This window comes from Corylus avellana, chromosome 6, assembly GCF_965113065.1.
Source record: "Corylus avellana chromosome 6, dhCorAvel1.hap1.2, whole genome shotgun sequence".
Lineage (NCBI taxonomy): Eukaryota > Viridiplantae > Streptophyta > Magnoliopsida > Fagales > Betulaceae > Corylus > Corylus avellana.
The window spans coordinates 4,858,179-4,877,861 of NC_142495.1; the positions used below are offsets into that span (position 1 = coordinate 4,858,179).

A 19,683-nucleotide genomic window follows, 5' to 3' on the forward strand; every position below is an offset into this window, starting at 1 on the left:
TTTATACTGTAGGTGAATAGTAATTTTTTTGATATTTTTCTTATATGTAGGGAAGGAAAATAGCTTTAAGGTAGCTACTGAGAATGATCTTAAATACACGGTAAAAGCATACCAAAGGGTGCCATAAGATTTGAGAAAATGGCATTAATATTATAGGAACATTTTTACCTTGTTTTTTTGTCTTTCTTTGTGGCCACTACGAGCAAGCGATTATTTGAAGCAAATTTGATTATTCGTCATCATATAATGCCTTTTAACACATTCAAAAAATAAAAAAGAAAAGAAAAGAAAATAACCGGAAAGCTTAACACTTTGTTTGGCTGGCATTTGAATACCTGTCCAAACATCAGGCATGAGAGGCACCGTTCTCAAAAATATCTCACATTCTTTAAACTAGAATGAATTTTTTTGTCGTGTACCCGCATGCAGCATAACTTCACCACCTTCCCCATATAGGCCGTCCAAGTCCCTTCATCACCTCCAAATCGATGGTCAAAACCGTGACTTAACGTGTAAACAGGAGCACCCAACATTCTCCCCAACGTTCCCTAGTTTTGATAAAACCACCACGTGCGAACGCCTCAGAGCGTGCCTCGCTGGAAACCGCTGCTTCGCTGTACGTTATATATGAGCCTCGTACAGAAGGATACTCTAAACAGGATTTAATACGACACTAAACACAACAAGAGTTGTTAGGAGAAAAACGGAGAAAAAGAAGGAGACATTGGAAGAAACTCAAACTCCAAATCAAATCAGGGATATCCCTGAGAATGGGTTTGAGGTTTTTTGCATAAAAAGCCTCCCCATTTATCGGAAAGGGGATTTCTTGACTTGATTGGTTTGTCTCTGTTACCAAATTTCGCAGTTTATGTGCTTTTTTTTTTTTTCGTGTTATTCTGATTCGTAGATTTGCATTTTTCATATTCTACCAAGAATGGAGGCGGAGAAGAAGTATGTCACCGTCGAGCAGCTCAAGGAGCACAACAAGCCAGGGGACTTGTGGATCTCTATCCAGAACAAGGTTTACGATGTCTCTGACTGGATTAAGGATCACCCAGGTGGCGACACTCCTCTCCTCGGTTTGGCTGGCCAAGATGTCACCGACGCTTTCATAGCCTACCATCCTGGAACCGCGTGGCAATACCTCGACAGGTTTTTTACTGGGTATTATCTCCAGGATTTCAAGATCTCAGAGGTGTCCAAGGATTACAGAAAGCTTGCCTCTGAGTTTGCCAAACAGGGGTTGTTTGAAAAGAAAGGACATGGGACTATGTACTCCCTGTTAGGCGTTACTTTTTTGTTTTCCCTTGTTGTTTATGGTGTTTTGAGATCTGAGAGCGTGTTGGTTCATTTGGGTTGTGGTATGCTGTTGGGTTTGCTTTGGATTCAGAGTGCTTATGTGGGTCATGATTCCGGGCATTACCAAGTGATGTCAAGCCCTGTATTTAACAAAGTTACGCAAATCCTGGCTGGGAATTGCTTAACTGGGATCAGCATTGCGTGGTGGAAATGGACTCATAATGCCCACCACCTAGCTTGCAATAGCCTTGATCACGATCCTGATCTCCAACACATTCCAGTCTTTGCTGTGTCCTCCGAACTGTTTAATTCTATAACATCCTGCTTTTATGGGAGGGAGATGACGTTTGATTCTGTGTCTAGATTCCTAGTCAGTTACCAGCATTGGACATATTACCCGATCTTGTGTGTTGCACGGGTTAACTTGTTTGTTCAGACACTCTTGCTGTTGTTCGTTAGGAAGGGAGTCCCTAATAGAGGATTGAACATATTGGGAATCCTAGTATTCTGGACCTGGTTTCCTCTCCTTGTGTCATGCCTACCCACTTGGAGCGAGAGGGTGATGTTCGTGATGGCGAGTTTTGCTGTGACAGGGATCCAACACAATCAGTTCACTTTGAACCATTTTTCAGCGGATGTTTATGTTGGACATCCTAATGGGAATGATTGGTTTGAGAAGCAGACAGGTGGGACTTTGGATATTTCATGCCCGCCATGGATGGATTGGTTCTTTGGTGGATTGCAGTTCCAGCTCGAGCACCATTTGTTCCCCCGATTGCCGCGGTGCCAGTTGAGGAAGGTTTCTCCTATTGTGGAGGCTTTATGCGAGAAGCACAAGTTGCCTTACAGAAGTTTGTCCTTCTATGCTGCCAACTTATCCACCATCAGGACCCTCAGGACCGCTGCCCAGGAGGCTCGCGACTTGACTCGCCCTGTCCCGAAAAACTTGGTGTGGGAGGCTGTTAATACTCATGGCTGAGGCAACTAACAAATGAATTTTTTTTTGGTTGGTATTTTCATAATATTCCTTGGCTTGTGCCATTAGGATGACAATTACTTCCAAATTTGATATCATATCTCATATACTATGCTTCTATTTGAAATCCAGATTTGTTTTCTTTGTTTATTTTTGTTCAAAAAATATATTTTATGTTTTTCCTCCATTACCACATAGTGCTAAGCTATGCTTGATATTTCTTCACTTTGTGGGAGTTATTGGATACTTTGAAATGTTGAGGTGCCAGGCTATTGGATAGTTTCTATTGCAGTAAAACAGAGGATGAGCTTAATACATCTGTGCTTATTTCTTATAGATTTATATATTAGGCCAATGCATGTAGAAAATGGAGATAGTTGAGACTGAAACCCTTTAGATTTTGTTTTACGCAACTTTGTTATATATCTAAGCGTGTCTGTTAAGGAAAGGAATGAGTTTTTCACGCGACATTGTATAATACTCCTTCCACATCATTGCCTCTTGCGCTTGCCAAGCCCTTGATGGCTGGCAGCACTTCTGAAGTCACATCTATTGTTGGAGGAAGTTTCCTAAAACAGCGTTGGTGAATCTTTTGTGGATGCCTTCCAAAAAATAACAGGATCTTGTTTATCTTGCATATATTGCGGTATTTGGAATGGTAAATATTGTCCACACTTCTGTCAAAAGGAATAGCTTAAGGTATACCCCCCTAACCTCCAATTCTTTCCCCAAGTTAGTCCATGGTGGGTTGAGATCTGTTTTGGCAAATGGGAGGTTGTTATTTAAATGTTTGACATGGCTATTAATAGAAACAGCATTTGATCATTGTTGGGTATTGAATTGTTCTGCTGATAACTTGTCAGTCATTACTAAATAAAGTTTTGGCAAATGGGAGGTTGTTATTTAAGCATGCCATCAAGATCTTAGGGAAAAGATAACCAAAGGGAGAAGAAGGCAAAATGTATCAACAGTACACAATTCTCCTTATTATATAGATAGAACACAAGGGCAAGATACAAGAACACCCATCTAGGAAGTAACTTGGATACAAATATATCATAAGAGTGACCTAGCTATATATTTAGACATGGCTCTTGATGGAGGAACTGTATCCAGATCGATCATCATAATACTTGGACCACAGCATAACACCTCCATACTTGGAAGAATCCTTTATGGCTGGAAGCACTTGGGAAGTGAGATCAGATGCTGGAATGAAGCCACTTCCAGCTGCTGCAGGAGCAGCAGGTAGTCCTAGGAAAATCTTGGTAGCAGGGATGTCTGTAGTCCACTGCTTCCATGCATCTTCCAGATTGCCAATATTCCCAGAAGTGTGTACTGGCAAGGAGGGTTATTGTAGAATTGGACCCAGACATAATCAAACAGACCAGTTTTCAGAGCACCCCCAATCCAAGCATCTGGAAAAGGACACTGTGGAGCTGCAGTCAAGTACACCTTCTTGCCCTGCTTTGCTGTATCCAGAGAGGTACCTTGCCAAGTCATCCCAGTACTGGCTGGTGCCCCCTTCAATATCAAAATCAATTCCATCCAAAACAGCAGCACCAAGTGGGCGGGAGGAGGACTTTCCTCCCAAGAAGTTATTCCAAAGATAAGTAGCAACTTGTCGGGCATCCTCCGACGAGGTAAGGTAGTAGCTCCCCGCCCCTCCGCCGATTGAAAGCATCACCTTAATGCCTTTGGCTTGACAAGATTTTATGTCAGAGCTTAAGCTGGTGCCGCCATTGCTGTATGGATCACAATGGCCAGCGAGGTTAATCATAGGAGTCTGACCATTTCCAAAGCTTGATAGGAAAGCTAGATTCACAAAGTCATAGTTTCCAGTGGCACAGGTCTCCGCCAAGGTGCCCTCATTTCCATTTTGACCCCAATAGATAGCTATTCCGCCTGCATTTGAACCCGTTGCCAGTGTTAGCATTACTAAGCAGAGTAATGCTACTGAAATTGACGACTCCAATGCCATTTTTCTGAGACCTGCAGCGCTGGAACTTGAGCCACTGAGCAGTGCAGAGTTTTTCTTAAGCTCTGTTGCTTTTTTGCTTGACTATATCTTAAGATTAAGCATGCTTTTTATAGAGGCAATGATGGCCCAATAATGATAATTATCATCTTGTTCTCATGCTGAGTGCGTGGCCGAAGGGTTACCTTCTTCTTTCTTATGTTTTAATCTTAATAGTCTTTGATAAACGTACACGGCGTTGTGGATTTGAGTCGATTTCCATTCTCATATTGCCTTGTCTAGTTGTGAACTAATTTTTGGCTTATAAGGCAATTTTTTTTCCTTCTTTCTTTGTAAGGCATGGTCCCCAACAGGAAAACCATATTTAAGTTCCATATCTTGAATTCTAATTCGGTGTGTCCTAGATTTCATTCCCTACGTTGTTTAAGAATTAAGATTTATTAACTGACTGACAAATAATATCAGATTTGATGAGATGTTTCCCGTGCCTAACAAATAGATAGGGGCTATTACACTTCCCACATGATGGACTTTCCAATTGAGACATGCAAACTGTAGTTTCAAGCACTTGCTCTCTAAGTGCTTATTTCTTGATACGGGAGTGAAAAATCACGATTGAATTGTAAACGGGCTAATCTTTATATTTCACATAAAGAGAAATATTACGTGTATTTTTAAGCGTACACTCTTTGACTTGACAGTGAGTCAAGTGAAATGACGATCTATTCAAAATTTAATGTTGATTTTTACTGCTAGGTAAGAGAATATGCAGTGTATTTGGAAGTGCATCTGACTTTCTTTTTCTTTTTTTCATATTAGTATTGATTTTCACTGCGAAACATTCGTCTCTCCAATTTTCCCACCTCCCAAATGCCTTTCTTTTCTCAAAAACTCCTCATCCACCTCTTCTTCTTTGTCTCTGTTCGTTTCTACTTCGAAAGATGATGATGGTAATGCTGACAGTTTTGTGAAGAATTGGGGACAAATACAATCCTTTACTCGATGAAGGAAGCTCGAATACTTTAGGCATCAAAATCATCTACAATCCCTAAGATATTTTATCCACCGTAATATTTTAAATCCTATCAACTCGTTTATAACGAAAGACAAAGATCTTGTCACGTCGTCAATCCATTACAAAACTCTAAAAATATGTTTGAAAAATAAAGAAAAAACACTTTGAGCGTATTCTTAATGTTCACAATTTTTTACAGACACGAACTTAACATGAAATTAGTATATTAGGATTGTATTGTTTGTCATGTTTAATTAAAATAGGTAGGTTACAATATTATATCCATATTTCGATACGACATAAACTCAATAGTGATATTTAGGGATGTCGATTTTTTAAACAGCCTACAAATTTGACACGAACTCAACACGAAATTAGTGGGTTATGGTTAAAAGGTTTGACCCATTTAAGTAAATTGATTGAGTTAAAGTTGATTTATATAGTCTTATATCTATGCATCAACACGACTCAAATCCAACACGTGAACAAGTATTATAGAGTTCTCTCAAGCCTCCAATTTGTATCTCAATTTTCATTTTAAAAGACTCCTATAATTCTTTTAAAATCAAATTTGTATCTCCTAATTTTTTATTTTTATTTTTCAATTTCTAATTTCCAAATCTAAAATCTTATTTCCGCCCTTACCAATTGTTGCCCCTAGTATTCTATTTATGTCCACACAAATTATAGGTGAATTAGAGGTGGTCTACGTGGTGGACTAGAGTTCAACTATATGTTGTTGGTATGTTCAACAGAGTGAGACAAATGGCTAGGGCGGCGCCTTTGGTCTACAAATTTCAATGAAATTTTTTTGTTTGCTTCTGCCTCATTTTTCAACATCAACTCAACGTTATCTTATTAAATCAAACTTATACATATTTGGTTGGGTATTGAAAATCTTGTCGCATGCTGACTGAATTAACTTGAAAATATCTTCTATTTCAGTGGATGGTGGTTATCTTGGAGTGGATAGGGAGACGAGTGATTGTTTAATGGGGAAAATGCAGTTTACCCCTGAAGTTTTAGGAATTTTTTTAATTTTAATCTAAAAGTTCAAAAATTAACAATCTACCTTCCTGAAGTTTTAAAAATTGGCAATTTAAACCTTCAGTTATTAATTTCTGTTAAATTTGACAGAATTTTTTTTAAAAAAGCATGAGGGTAATGATGTAATTTCATAGATTTCCGTTCATTTAGACGGAAAAATTAAACGAAAGGTTTAAATTGCCAATTTTTGAAAATTCAGGGGGTAGATTGCCAATTTTTGAGCTTTGGGATTAAAATTAAAAAACTCCTGAAACTTCAGGGAGTAAACTGCATTTTTCCCTTGTTTAATATAGTATTAAAGCCGAAGATTTTGAGTTCAAACTTTGCTTTTATCATTTATCATTCATTTAAGAGACACAAGATAATTTTATAGACTAAATTGATTGAAATAAGTTAAAAATCACACTCATGATATTTCCATACAAATCATACATGATATTAGAACATATAGAGAGAACACAAGTGAAAAATGCAGAAGCTTGGATACAAATCATCTGGGTATTCAGACATGGCTCTTGATGGAGGAACTATATCCAGATTGATCATCTTAATACTTGGACCACAGCATAACACCACCATATTTGGAAGAATCCTTAATGGCTGGAAGTACTTTGGAAGTTAGATCAGATGCAGGAATGAAGCCACTTCCTGCTGCTGCAGGAGCAGCAGGTAGTCCAAGGAAATCTTGGCAGCAGAGATATCTGAAGTCCACTGCTTCCATGCATCTTCCAGATTGCCAATACTCCCAGAAGTGTACTGGCAAGGAGGGTTATTGTAGAATTGAACCCAGACATAATCAAACAGACCAGTTTTCAGAGCACCCCCAATCCAAGCATCTGGAAAAGGACACTGTGGAGCTGCAGTCAAGTACACCTTCTTGCCCTGCTTGCTGTATCCAGAGAGGTACCTTGCCAAGTCATCCCAGTGCTGGTTGGTGCCCCCTTCAATATCAAAATCAATTCCATCCAAAACAGCAGCACCAAGTGGGCGGGAGGAGGACTTTCCTCCCAAGAAGTTATTCCAAAGATAAGTAGCAACTTGTCTGGCATCCTCAGAAGAGGTAAGGTAGTAGCTCCCTGCGCCGCCTCCGATCGAAAGCATTACCTTAATGCCTTTGGCTTGACATGATTGTATGTCAGAGCTTAAGCTGGTGCAGCCATTGCTGTAGGGATCACAATGGCCTGCAAGGTTAATCATAGGAGTCTGAACATTTCCAAAGGTTGGTAGGAAAGCTAGATTCACATAGTCATAGTTTCCAGTGGCACAGGTCTCCGCCAAGGTGCCCTCATTTCCATTTTGACCCCAATAGATAGCTATTCCGCCAGCATTTGAACCCATTGCCAGTGTTAACATTGCTAAGCAGAATAATGCTACTGAATTTGATAACTCCATTGCCATTCTGTGTTGCTTTATTGCTTGACTATGTTAGTGTAAAGCATGCTTTATATAGGGGGATTATGGCCCAATTGTGACATTTATCATCTTGTTCTGTTGCTAAAGAGTGCGTGGCTGAAGGGTTGCTCTAGTTTCACAATCTTAATAATCACTGTTAAACGCACACGGCGTTGTAAATTGCAGACAATTCTCCTTCTCCTCATCTTTCTTTTGTCGAGTTGTGTACTACTTAAACCATTTGTGAGTTCAAAATCTTGAAATTTAATTTGAAATTACATCAGATTTGGCTTATCTTTAACCTTATGGTGTTTGTTCTCTAATAGGGTGCAACGACCTGTTGACTGTCGTCATCCTTTTTACAAATTACTTCTCTTTCTTGCCCCCTTCATAATCTTCAGCCAACATTTGTCAGAATACGTGAATAATTACAGAATATAATGAGATTTGTGAAAGGGAATTATGGATTACGTACAAAGTATATATGTTCCTGTTCTAATTTTCTATATCCAATTTGCACCTTTCAACTTCTCATTCCAGATTCCTAATTCGTGAAAAAATTAGTCAAGAATCTACGCTCCTCTGATGGATTAATTAACTTGTAAATTTATTGTAGGGTAAATTACAGTTTGTCTTTCCAAACTATCTTCACATTCTCAAGTTAACCTTTAAACTACAATTCATTGAACTCAGACCTATAAACTAACGCAATGTTCGGAATTGTCCCGTGTCAAAATTGACCATTATTTTGTATGAAAATTTTTAGCGTGTTTCTACACGTGTGTACAGATTCCCCTCACTTAAAAAAAAGAAAGAAAAAAAAGAAGCTAATGTAATTTTTGTTCAAAGGGGTTACCCTATTTCAAGTGAAGGGTGGCCCACCTTTTCAGAATGACGGAGGCACGACTACCCCCCAACATAACAGATGGGGTTGCCATGCAGCCGGCCCATCTATTTAAAGAGGTGGTTGTGCAATCACTCATTTTACTTGTTGTAGGACTACTCTTACTAATTCAAAGAGGTGGTTGTGTGGTCATTCCTAATGTAGTAAAGGGGTGGCCACATGGCCAGGGATTGGCCACATAGCCACCTTCATCTCTTTAATAGGGTAGCCACGCGAGGAGTTCCCATTTGTTTAGAGGAGATGGCTGTACGACCACCTCTCACTTGTTTAGATAGGAAGCCACACAATCACCTTTCACCTTTAGAAGAGCAGTAGTACAACCAACTCCTCTGTTGTGAGTGGGTGTGGCCGCCACCCTTTGGTGATATTCATGTCACATTTTTTAAGGGCAATTTGGTAACTCACGTGCACATACAAGGCATATGCTAACATTTTTCCATTCCAAATGGGTAATTTTGACACAGGAGGCAACTTGAAAAATTGCAATAATTTATAAGTTCAAATTGTTGTATGCTGTAATTTATAGGTCAATTTGAGAATGGGATGACAGCTTAGTGAGGCAAAGTGTAATTTACCCTTAATTATACTAAAATCTGAAAATACAACTAAATCACTGTCAACTTCAAGACCATTTTGCAGTCTTAAACAGATTCCTACACTGATATACATTGAAGAAAATGCAAAGCTCTAGCTTGATATTTACTTAATTACCAATTAACGAATAAATGAAGTTACATTTTGCAGGCAAAACCAGGTGTAGGTATAGATTCAAGATGATGCAAAGCTCTAGCTTCATATTTGCTTTGTCCCCAATTCACGAATAAATGATTTGCATTTAACCTGCACTATACATTTACTCAATATACAATGCTTAAACAACACTTTGAGTAATGATGAAAGTCATCTCTGAGTAATTACAACATGCCAATATGGTTCATATTAGCTAGTGCTAATAATTAGATCAACCAAACACTACACACTTCGAACTATCAACTTCAAAAACATTTTGCGTTCTAAACCAGGTTCTCACACTGATTTACACTGAAGAAGATGCAAAGCTCTAGCTTGATATTTACTTGCACAGCACAATTTATTTCAAAATGTGTAAAGCGCTTTAGTAATGATAAGTTCTTTCTGAAGATGGAGGAGAAGAAATTTCAAAATAAGTTGGTCTCGGGGTTGAGGGACAACCAAGAGTTCCGATTAAATCCTCCACAGCCAGCACCCGAAACTTTGAAGGTGAATTGAAAGCAATGTTGTCAACTCGATGCTCGAATATCTTTCCTTTCTTATCGAATTTATATTCTGAGGTGGCATCAAATCGACCATGACTCTCCCATGGGACTCGTGGGATGCCATGGACGGTCCATCGAACCATTATGCTGTTCTCCATGGGCTGCCACACACTAACGATGTCAACCCACAAAGCCTTAAAAAATATCTGGCCATGGAATCGTAGTGCCCAGAAAATTGATTTATAGTTCTGAATGCCACTAAAAGTATTGAGAGGATCTTTAAAAACGATGTCATCCCTGCCCAAAGTACCAATGAAAATTGTTAGCATATACTCAAGATGTTTTTTTAACAAAATTCCATGCGATAATGATAGGCACAAAGTTTTATGAGCTAGTGAAAATAAAAAAATGCATACAAGTCTTGTCTAGGCTACTGGCATGTGTGCTAGACAATCAAATACCTCATTCTTGCCATATATACGTGGACATAGATCAGTTCATAACTGCAAACATTATATATATATATATAATTTCAACCAAACATGATAAGAACTTCTACATGATAGCCTGAAACGTCCTTACTTTCATTGGCATCTATAGTCTTAACAATGCAAACTCATCCCTCAATAATCTGCAACAGCAATAGTTTTGATATAATTTTGGGAAATCAGCATACAAATAACTGCAACCAACTGTTATGCAATATATATATATGCTCCTTCAGTGTCTTCCTTGGTCAAAAGTAAAAACTAACACCATTCACATATATATTTTAATCATTACATGTCCACTTCTGACAAATTTTCTTCGGCATGGGTAGAAGTGTGTGGGAGGTGAGTTGAGTGATGAGTCCAAGTGTCTAAGAGGCGGTGCCATGCATTGAACATTGGAACCTATCTGCAACTACACCATGACATGCATGCAGATTCAATGTATATCTCTCTATATATAATACACAGGTTTGAATTTGAACACTGCAATCTTATTCTGTGACTATTACCTAGAATTACTGTTCTCGTGTTGTGAAGGATAGTAATGATGTTAATCTGTCTGCTATTGTTGTTGACAAGTATCACCAATAATCTATCAAAAGATGCATGAAAAATACAAGCCCAAGATACAGAATAATGCTACATCTTTTCCATGCTTTTCTGTCCATGCACTCTTAATTAAATGAGATGCTCAAAATCACACAGTTTATTTTCAATTTAGTGTCCATATTTTTTTATAAGCAATTTTCATTTAAATATCCATCTAGAGAAGACTTAAGGAAAAAACTCGCTACCTACCCATCCTCAATATCAAAAACTATAATGATTACAGTTTAAAAAATCACACCTAAGCTTTAGTGGCAGCGTATCACAAGCTTTTTTGATCTGGTCATACCCAGCTCCCTCTCCTCAGGGAAGATCCTAGATCAATTTTTCTTTTAAGTAAAACTGACCCAAATATCCCAACAAATACTTTTGCTGAAGTATCATAGGCTATAGCCTTAATTAGTGTTACAAAATAAAATGACTAACTTTATAACTTATAAGGCATAATGTGGGTAAGCAGGCAGGCACTAAGAACATGGTGTCTAGCTTATTTGTAGTGATGATACCGAATTAACCATAACAGTATTCCTACCAGATAGATAAAGCATATAATTTCTTTGTAAGTTGAATGATAAATAAGTTTTACCTTGACATCGAAATGAATCTTAACCCTCCATGCGATTCTAATTTAAACAAAGGGGGTGACTTTCCAATTATAATCACCGATCAAATTCACAAGTTTAATTTACTTCTTGTTTCCCACCACATAAACAAGCATGATTCAACTATTTCGCTAAATTGATATGGGTTTTCGATTGACTAAAAACCACAAGGAGTAAGATGAAATTAAAAAAATAAAAATAAAACATCATACCTATAGATATCATAACAGAGCTCCCTGTAAAACACCTCGGGAAACTCCTCTCTGAGAGTCCGAATCGCGTAGCCCACATTCACATAGTAATTCTGCTTCTCTTCCTCCTCTTTGCTCGGCTTGGAACCTCGCTTAACCGGAGCCGAGAATTGTCCGTACAAGCTCACACCTTGATCCAGCCCCGAAACCCTAACCCTAACTCTACCCCTAGACCCAGCCTTCCCGTTATTCCTCAAAGTAATGAAGCTTTTGGGATTCGTAGGACTAGGGTTACAGAAGAACTTCGGGAGAGTGGAAATTTCAGGTGAATGGATGAGAAGAGCCATGGAACGGTCAAATTTTCCGAAAATGAAATTTTGGGGTTTGGAAAACGTGATATTACAGGAAGGTCAATTGAGAAAATAATTCCATTTTCCCGGGAAAGTGAACGGAATTTTTATCTAATAGAACTTGTTTGGGTGGCGAGAAAATGAGAAAGGGAAACGAAATCTGTTTTGGATAACATGATGTTTTATGTTTCCGGATAATTGGAATTATCGAGTAATTAAAATTAAGAAAAAAATGTGATTGGCAGTTGGAATATGTCGTGCCAAAGATTGACATCCGGCGAATTTACTCCAATCTGGGTCGTACGTCCGGATAAAGACGAACGAACGGTCTAGATCGCATCACATAGACCCACTGCCACGGTGCCAAAGGATAAAATTTTCCTGGGTAGAGATTTACATGTTTTTTAAATAATAATTTTATTAAAAAAATATGTATTTTTTTACATGTTAATTAACAAATTATATATTTCTCACATGTTAAAAAAAATACAACATATAATTTTATTTATTGGGTTGAAATTATTTTTTCAATTAAGTTAAAAAAAAATTTATGTCCTTCTATATAAGGTGAAGAATTAATTAAATCCAGATTAATGCAATTTTGTGAATAACCAACCCTATAGGCTATAGCTCCATCGAGTTTGCTGTGTGTGTGAACACTGAAGTATTCTTGCTGACTCCTGATTTCAACCATTGGTTTCAGCTGCGGTTTTGTTTCGTAGCCTCTCCAAAAATATATGGAAATCCCGTTAGAAGAAAATCTATAAGGAAAATTGGAACGACTGGGACGGAGGTTGAGTTTAGTATGGAAAGAGATTAATGGGTAATAAATTGTGTTGTTAGGAGTCAATATACAATAAATTTTTTTTCTTTCTTATAAGTTGGAGGTGACCATGAACTATTCTAGCCACCTCCTTCCTCCGTCACCAGATGCAGCGATGGATGCCATACATGGGAGGATAAGCATAGGAGTTGAGGTGCGAGAACGTGAGGGTTTTGTGATTGCAGCTAAGAGCTTGTAAAAAAATGGGTCATCAAGAACAAGCTTTGGCAATTGCTATTAAATTTTGAAAGAAATATGCACTTTAAATATTATTTTGGAAGGTGATGCGCTCAAAGTGGTTCAAGCTATGAATTATACTAGTCAAAAAATGGAGCCGATTCAAACAACTAGTAGAGGATATTCAGATGATTATTGCACCTTTTCCCATATTAGTAGTCACAAACACTGCAACACATGGGTTAGCTAAGGCAGCGGTTAAGTTCGTCATAGATTAGGTTTGGTGGGGAAGAAATTCTTCGGTGTGTATTTGTAGAGTAATGTTATAAGTCCTCCTATAATCATCTTAGGATCCTCAAAAATGTGATGTAGTTTTTAAAATTATTGTTAAATTTGAGATATGATATATTGAATTTTGATATATTGGTAATTTTAAAAATTACATCACATTTAGAATGACTTTAAGAAGACTTATATCATTACTCGTATTTGTGAGGTATATTTTTAAAGTTTTGTTTCATGTGTGAAAATTTTCCATCAGACTTGACTCGTCCGTATAGTCACATGCCAGTGATGCCACTATACGCGTCGGAGAGAGACAGTTCGATTCATCGTCGTCATGGCACGGAGAGCTTCGTCATCTCATCGTCGTCATCATCGTCCCTACAGGCCATCCGGTTGGAATTTCCGAGCTCATTAATGGGGGAGAGTTTCGTCATTTCGTCGTCGTAGGTCGGAGAGAGACGATTACTGGTTGTTGTTTAATCAATGAGAACCACCGTCTCAATAACGCCCATCAACTACCCACTTACCGCTCACAAAGTCACAATAAATGAATAAAGTAATCCCACTGTCATTTTCGCTTCCCATTAACTCCAAAATCGCATTTGCCGCGATTGCTTCGACCTCACTCTCACTCTCTCTCTCTCTAAAACCACTCGCTTATTAGCTCTCCAACCAGAACCTAACCCCAAATCTAACCCTTAATATATTCCCTTTTTATTCTTTGTCAATGCTCTCGGGCTCTTCCATTTCTTTCTTGTAGTTGACCGTAAAATCCAGAGCGTTGGTGATTGCTACTGAAATGGAAGTGGAGCAAGCGAGGCCAGCCAATCCGGCCATGACCTTCGACGAGGTCTCCATGGAGCGCAGCAAAAGCTTCGTCAAAGCTTTGCAGGTTCGGCAGCTCTCTTTCAGATAATTTTTATGTTATGCATTTGTGGATGAGTTTGTTGCCGGGTTTTTTTAGGGCCAGATCTGGATTCTTGTTGTTTCATTGATCAATTTTGTTATGCTTGGTATGCTCTATGGCCAAATTTTACAATTTACGTACTGTTGATGTTTGATTGTTTTGAAAGTTAAGGAAAGAGAAAAGGGGTTGGAAATTATGGAAAATAATCGAGTCAACTGAGTCAAACGGTTGTGTTAGGCGGACTGGAATTGAGGCCTTTTAACCCGTTATGTTTTCTTTATCTATTTTCTTGGCAGTCAGGAGAGGAGACTGAGGAGTTAGTGTAATCTTTCTCATTTTGTGCATTGCTTCTGGGAAATTACATGCTAAGATTGCTGAATTTTGTTAAGGAATAATTAGTGTGTTGTACTACTATGAGGAGATGTAATGGTTATTTTGGCGCCGGGGGGGGGGGGGGGGGGGGTTGTTCTTCCTTTGTGTACAAGGGCATGTTAGATATGTTATATGGTTTTTTTTATTGGCACAATTTCCCCAAATAGATTTTACTCATGTGATGTTAGGCATTTTTAATTTATCTCACTACACTTATAAAACTTTTTTTTTTTTTTTTAATTTATCTCACTACATGAGCCCTGAAAGGCAGGAAACTGGTAAACTCATATATATATATATATATATATATATATATATATTCTATGCTATATGTCAAGCCGTACTTGTTTATGTCGCAAGGAGTAATATCAGGTATATGTAATATGGTCAGATGCCTTTCATATTATCTATTATTTTCTGGGATTGCTTTGATTTCTTCTATTTGTTAAAATATTTTTGTGCTTATGCTTATTAAACTCTTTCATGTAGCATTCTTATGAATAATTTCTCTTATGGCAATGTGATTATGTTGTTTGAAGCAAAATTGTTGCTTTGATTCTAATCTGATCATTTTGTCATTATTCCAGGAACTTAAGAACTTAAGACCTCAACTGTATTCTGCTGCAGAATATTGTGAAAAATCGTATCTTCACAGTGAGCAGAAACAGATGTAAGACTACCAATTTCATTGTACATAATTTACGCAATGAATTTATTGCGTAACATCGTTTCATTAGTGAGAGCTTATGTCATTTCTCACACTGCAGTTGTTGTATGACCGTATGATCTTAAAGATTTGCAGTAACTAAACCAACATCATCCTTGATGAGATTCCTACATGGCACTCTCCTAGACTAAGAATACGACTGAAATTCAATGGCATTGTCACAGAATAAGTCGCGATGTCAATTAAATACTATGTAGCATCTAATGAAAAACTTAGAATAGATGCACTCAACGCTTTTCAAAATTTGGATTTGACATGAGTTTCTCTCTAACGTTGAAGAGTAGGACCAAAAAGTATATGAATTGCACTTGAAGAAACAACACGGTAATTAGAATAAGGGACAGAATTTTAAAGCATATGGTCTAACAAACATAAACAATTAGATTGATTTGGAAACTTTTACAAGATAGGGCATAATCGTGGGAATATAGGAGGGGCTCATGTTATGTTGGTCCTTACCTCTAATTTGCAACTGATATGTACATGCAATATATGTTAAAGATAGTATGTACACATTTTCTAAACTTTCTTATGTGGTTCAAGATGCTGAAAATATACATGATGGTATATCATTGTCCTAGATAGAGTTGGAGGCTGTGCGGCTAACCTTAAGAATTTAGGACAAGGGATACGAGTCTTTGTTAAGTTTTTCGAGAGAGAATCAAAGATAATCTACATGGCAGAAAATTATTTTTGTATTATTGTCTCAGGGTACTGGACAATCTGAAAGATTATGCTGTTCGGGCCCTGGTAAATGCTGTTGATCACCTTGGCACGGTCGCTTACAAGTTGACTGACCTTCTCGATCAGCAAGCGTTAGAAGTCTCAACCATGGAGCTTAGGATTTCTTGTCTAAATCAGGTAAATTGCTCACATTAGTCTAATTGGATGTGCTATTGTCGAGGGATTGTTGAATTGATAGAGCTGAACCAACATGATTTCTTAATATCAGCAACTTCTGACATGTCAAACATACACAATTAGAGAAGGCCTCAGGCAGCAGCAGTTGTTGGCTTTCATCCCTAGGCACCATAAACACTACATTTTACCAAGTAAGACTAACTATGATGAGCTTCTTTTAGAATTTATAATTAGTATGATGAGTTTTTTTTTTTAAACTTCTTTTTTTTCTTCTCTTTCTAATTTTCTGGCTTCGCCTCCAATGTAGATTCTGTCAATAAGAAGGTACAATTTAGTCCACACATACAGACTGATGCTAGACAAAGCCACTTTCAACCTAGAGCTCGTCTTCAGCCTCAAGGTATGTACTTCGTAGTTTTTCAGTAGGGATATCTTGCTTTTGCAGTTTTTCATATTGGTTTTGATGCTGCTTCTCATTTTGCATTAAGTGAATTTTCTATTATTTATCATGTGTTTTAAGTAGGTATCCTTGCATCAAAAACTCTTTCTTGGCATTTAGCCTCAGAAACGAAGTCTACCCTGAAAGGAAACCCCCATGCTTCGACCAGGTAACCAAAAAAGGTTCTTGTGTAAAGTTTCAAATGGTGGACACAGTATCTCCTTTTCTGTTTATGTGTCTTTGTCTTGATATTTGAAGAGAGCATAAAGACTTTTTTCTCTCTTGGGTTTTTGACATTTTCCTTTTTGTGCAGCACTGAAGACCCAAAAATCTCTGGAAAGGCTTCTGGGGTTTTCCATCTTGTAGGTATGTCGAATTAGAGTCGCACCTTGTCATATTTATCTTGTTTAGTTGCTATTGGACTATAGATGGATATGATACTTATTCTTCAAGCTCATGTGCTTGCAGAGAATGAAGAGACTATCAGGAATAAATCCTCACCAGCTCATCTTCAATTTTCAAGTGGAGGTCTTGCTTCTAGTGCAGTTATGCAAACATTGACTGCCACAAGAAGGGTAATGTCAAAACAAAAAAGCTCGCAGACATGCGCAACATTCTTTTGCATGCTTGAGTATCAAAATTGAGAGTCGTTGGACTTTTTGTGTTTGCCATGTTATTTGCTTGAATTTCTTTATAAGCATGTGAACCATTTGTACTTATTAAAAGAGCGTGTTAACCATTTGTAAGTAACCTGGTCTGGGAAGGGTCATCAGTCACGATTATTTTTTAATGGTACATTATATCTTTCATGAAAGCGTCTTGAAAACTTCTTATGTATTACCATTTGATACTGTGGTTTGTTATCAATCTTATTGCCTTTCATTTTCCTACTTTTCAAATTTATATCTTAACAAAAGTTTCTCACTGATGGGGATTAAACAATGTGATTTTGAGTTGGTGATAAGTTCCACATGTGGATAGTCTAGGCATTAATTTAGGCATGATTCTCACCAATTATTATTGGCGAGACCCTTGCACATGAACTCAAGCAAAGATGTCAGGTGAAATCTAAAAGGAAAAAGCCCTGATATGCACTCAGCTGTGTGTTCTTGGAGCATTTCAGCTTTTTTCTATTGTTGCAAGCTGATGACTGGGATGGGTTGGTAGGCTTGGTTATTGTTTAAATGCTGGCTCTGCAGCAGAACTATTCTATCGTCTTGGGGGATAGTACTGGGGCAGGTTGTGTTCTGAATGAATTTGCTTAGGAAGTTTGGGTGTTGAGTAGTCTTGGTTGGTGGGCATGGTTATGGGTGGTTTCTATCCTGTCTCTGCAGTAAACTTTATCTATCCAACATTAGGGTACTGGAGCATATTGTGTTCCAGTGGGATTTACATGAGAAGTTCATGTTTTGAGTGGTCTGGGTCAGTAGGCATTGTGTTTCTGGTTGGCTTATGTACTGGTTCTGCTGAACTATTTTTATCTTATTCTAGTGCTAAGGCAGATTGTGACGCAGATGGTGGTGTGAACTATAATGCAATGTTATTATATAACTGCCTGTGAGTCACTGATGATTTTAATTGTCCTCAACTTAATTTGATGGCTTGGCAAGAAACAAGCATTGATAGATCTGTGGGTACTAAAATACCCAACCCCTAGGATGAACTACCAGAATATTTTTAAAATACTGCGCTTTCTGAGTAAGACTGGAAAGCACTGCTTTCAAAGCTGGAAGCTTTGGTTCGTGGCAGACTGCCTTGCACAGAGCATAAGAACACATCTTATCTTTCCTACAAGAAGATACAATATATGATGTTTGTCAACAGTGTGGAGAATCTTTTTGTTAAATCAAACTGGTGGTAATGTGGTGCACTCTTACAAGTGTGTTAGCTTTAGGCATGTGATTAATGAGACAACATTATGCACATCAAGCAACTCAGTGGCTGTGTGTGCACAACAAAATCTGTTTCTGGAGACTGTTGATTATTTATCAATGGGCTGCATACCATGTGAAAGAGTTTTTAAGTTGATCCGAATTTGTTAGATTTTGTCGAAGTTCCCCACCGAAGTATTTCCTTTTTATACTTATTTCTACAGGTTTGTCTGATATAGTTTTGGGGAACCACTGGACTATGTAGTTCTTTTCTGTCTTTAGGACAATCTTTTCTGAAAAAGAATATATTGTATCTGATAGAAAATAGCGTTAGATTAATATTTTCCAATGCTGTTTATGTGTATTATCCAGAATGCATGTATTTCAAACATCAGATTGATCAGATAATCAGACTATTCAGTTGGTGTAGCTGTCTCTAGAAGATGGGTTGCATTTGACCAAAACTAAACAAGGATATTTGTTTCCTCATTGCACTGCACATTATTTCTTGTTCTGCTATACCTGTTACCTGTCTTAATAGATGAGTGAAATTAGAAAGCTGACGAAGTTCTTTTTTTTTTTTTTTCTGTAGGACACAATCGAGAGTTCCAAAGCATTGACAGCTCACAGGTCATTTGAAAATCAAAATCGACAGATTGTACGTGTCCCTGTTCGCAGCAAAAGTGTACTATCAGCTTTCTTTGTCAAACAGAAAACACCAAAGCTGAAGGCTGGTTCTGTTGCATAAATCTTTTAAAGAAATCGAAGATGTTGCCCTGCAAACCTTCCCAATTATTTGAGTCGAATTGCCGGGAAATATCTTCGGTGCTTGATGGGCTGTTTTCTTGGCCACTAGTTCAGAAATTGCTTGAAATGAAATTCACTCTACTCCAACCCTTTCATTTGGCTGCTAATAATGAGAAAAAAAATGTGCTTAAAATCCTCCTAATGAAGACTCTCAGGATCTGCTCGCTCGAGTATTAGCCCTAATCCATGATGTCATGATATTCTTTGTCCAGAGTATGTAAGTTCTATGCCCATGCTTGTGATTTATCACTGTTCATACACTTGTACATGTAACAATGTAGTGAATAAGAACATTTTGTGTCAATATTGCTGATTGATGATGGTTAAG

General features: G+C 37.8%; 3 protein-coding genes and 2 pseudogenes across 3 annotated transcripts; 2 read left to right on the forward strand and 3 right to left on the reverse strand.

The window, feature by feature from the left end:
* Positions 1 to 640: 640 nt before the first annotated feature.
* Positions 641 to 2,425, forward strand: SLD2 (Fatty acid/sphingolipid desaturase). The gene is made up of 2 exons (XM_059601913.2): positions 641 to 838; positions 934 to 2,425. The coding sequence occupies exon 2, from the start codon at positions 935 to 937 to the stop codon at positions 2,276 to 2,278; it is 1,344 nt and encodes a 447-aa protein (XP_059457896.2). The 5' UTR covers positions 641 to 838; position 934; the 3' UTR covers positions 2,279 to 2,425.
* Positions 2,426 to 3,356: 931 nt separating this feature from the next.
* LOC132187688 (hevamine-A-like) lies at positions 3,357 to 4,489 on the reverse strand (annotated as a pseudogene).
* A 2,245-nt stretch (positions 4,490 to 6,734) lies between these two features.
* LOC132187271 (hevamine-A-like) lies at positions 6,735 to 7,947 on the reverse strand (annotated as a pseudogene).
* A 1,529-nt stretch (positions 7,948 to 9,476) lies between these two features.
* On the reverse strand, positions 9,477 to 12,288 carry LOC132187071 (DUF2358 family protein (DUF2358)). The gene is made up of 2 exons (XM_059601228.2): positions 11,758 to 12,288; positions 9,477 to 10,143 (listed from the first exon to the last, which is right to left on the reverse strand). Exons 1-2 carry the CDS (start codon positions 12,081 to 12,083, stop codon positions 9,726 to 9,728), a joined length of 744 nt encoding a protein of 247 aa, XP_059457211.2. The 5' UTR covers positions 12,084 to 12,288; the 3' UTR covers positions 9,477 to 9,725.
* Positions 12,289 to 13,675: 1,387 nt separating this feature from the next.
* On the forward strand, positions 13,676 to 19,683 carry ABIL1 (ABI-1-like 1). Its single transcript, XM_059602617.2, has 9 exons — positions 13,676 to 14,263; positions 15,238 to 15,320; positions 16,088 to 16,238; positions 16,330 to 16,429; positions 16,546 to 16,638; positions 16,762 to 16,846; positions 16,991 to 17,043; positions 17,146 to 17,252; positions 19,141 to 19,683. Exons 1-9 carry the CDS (start codon positions 14,171 to 14,173, stop codon positions 19,294 to 19,296), a joined length of 921 nt encoding a protein of 306 aa, XP_059458600.2. The 5' UTR covers positions 13,676 to 14,170; the 3' UTR covers positions 19,297 to 19,683.

Bases quoted from the DNA above. Each gene is read 5' to 3' on its own strand.
- SLD2 (XM_059601913.2), top strand. From the start codon at position 935: ATGGAGGCGGAGAAGAAGTATGTCACCGTCGAGCAGCTCAAGGAGCAC.
- LOC132187071 (XM_059601228.2), bottom strand. From the start codon at position 12,083: ATGGCTCTTCTCATCCATTCACCTGAAATTTCCACTCTCCCGAAGTTC. The intron at 10,144-11,757 runs GTATGATGTTTT...TACTTTGGGCAG, and splicing joins CTCTGTTATGATATCTATAG to GGATGACATCGTTTTTAAAG.
- ABIL1 (XM_059602617.2), top strand. From the start codon at position 14,171: ATGGAAGTGGAGCAAGCGAGGCCAGCCAATCCGGCCATGACCTTCGAC. The intron at 15,321-16,087 runs GTAAGACTACCA...TTATTGTCTCAG, and splicing joins CACAGTGAGCAGAAACAGAT to GGTACTGGACAATCTGAAAG. The intron at 16,430-16,545 runs GTAAGACTAACT...CCTCCAATGTAG, and splicing joins TAAACACTACATTTTACCAA to ATTCTGTCAATAAGAAGGTA.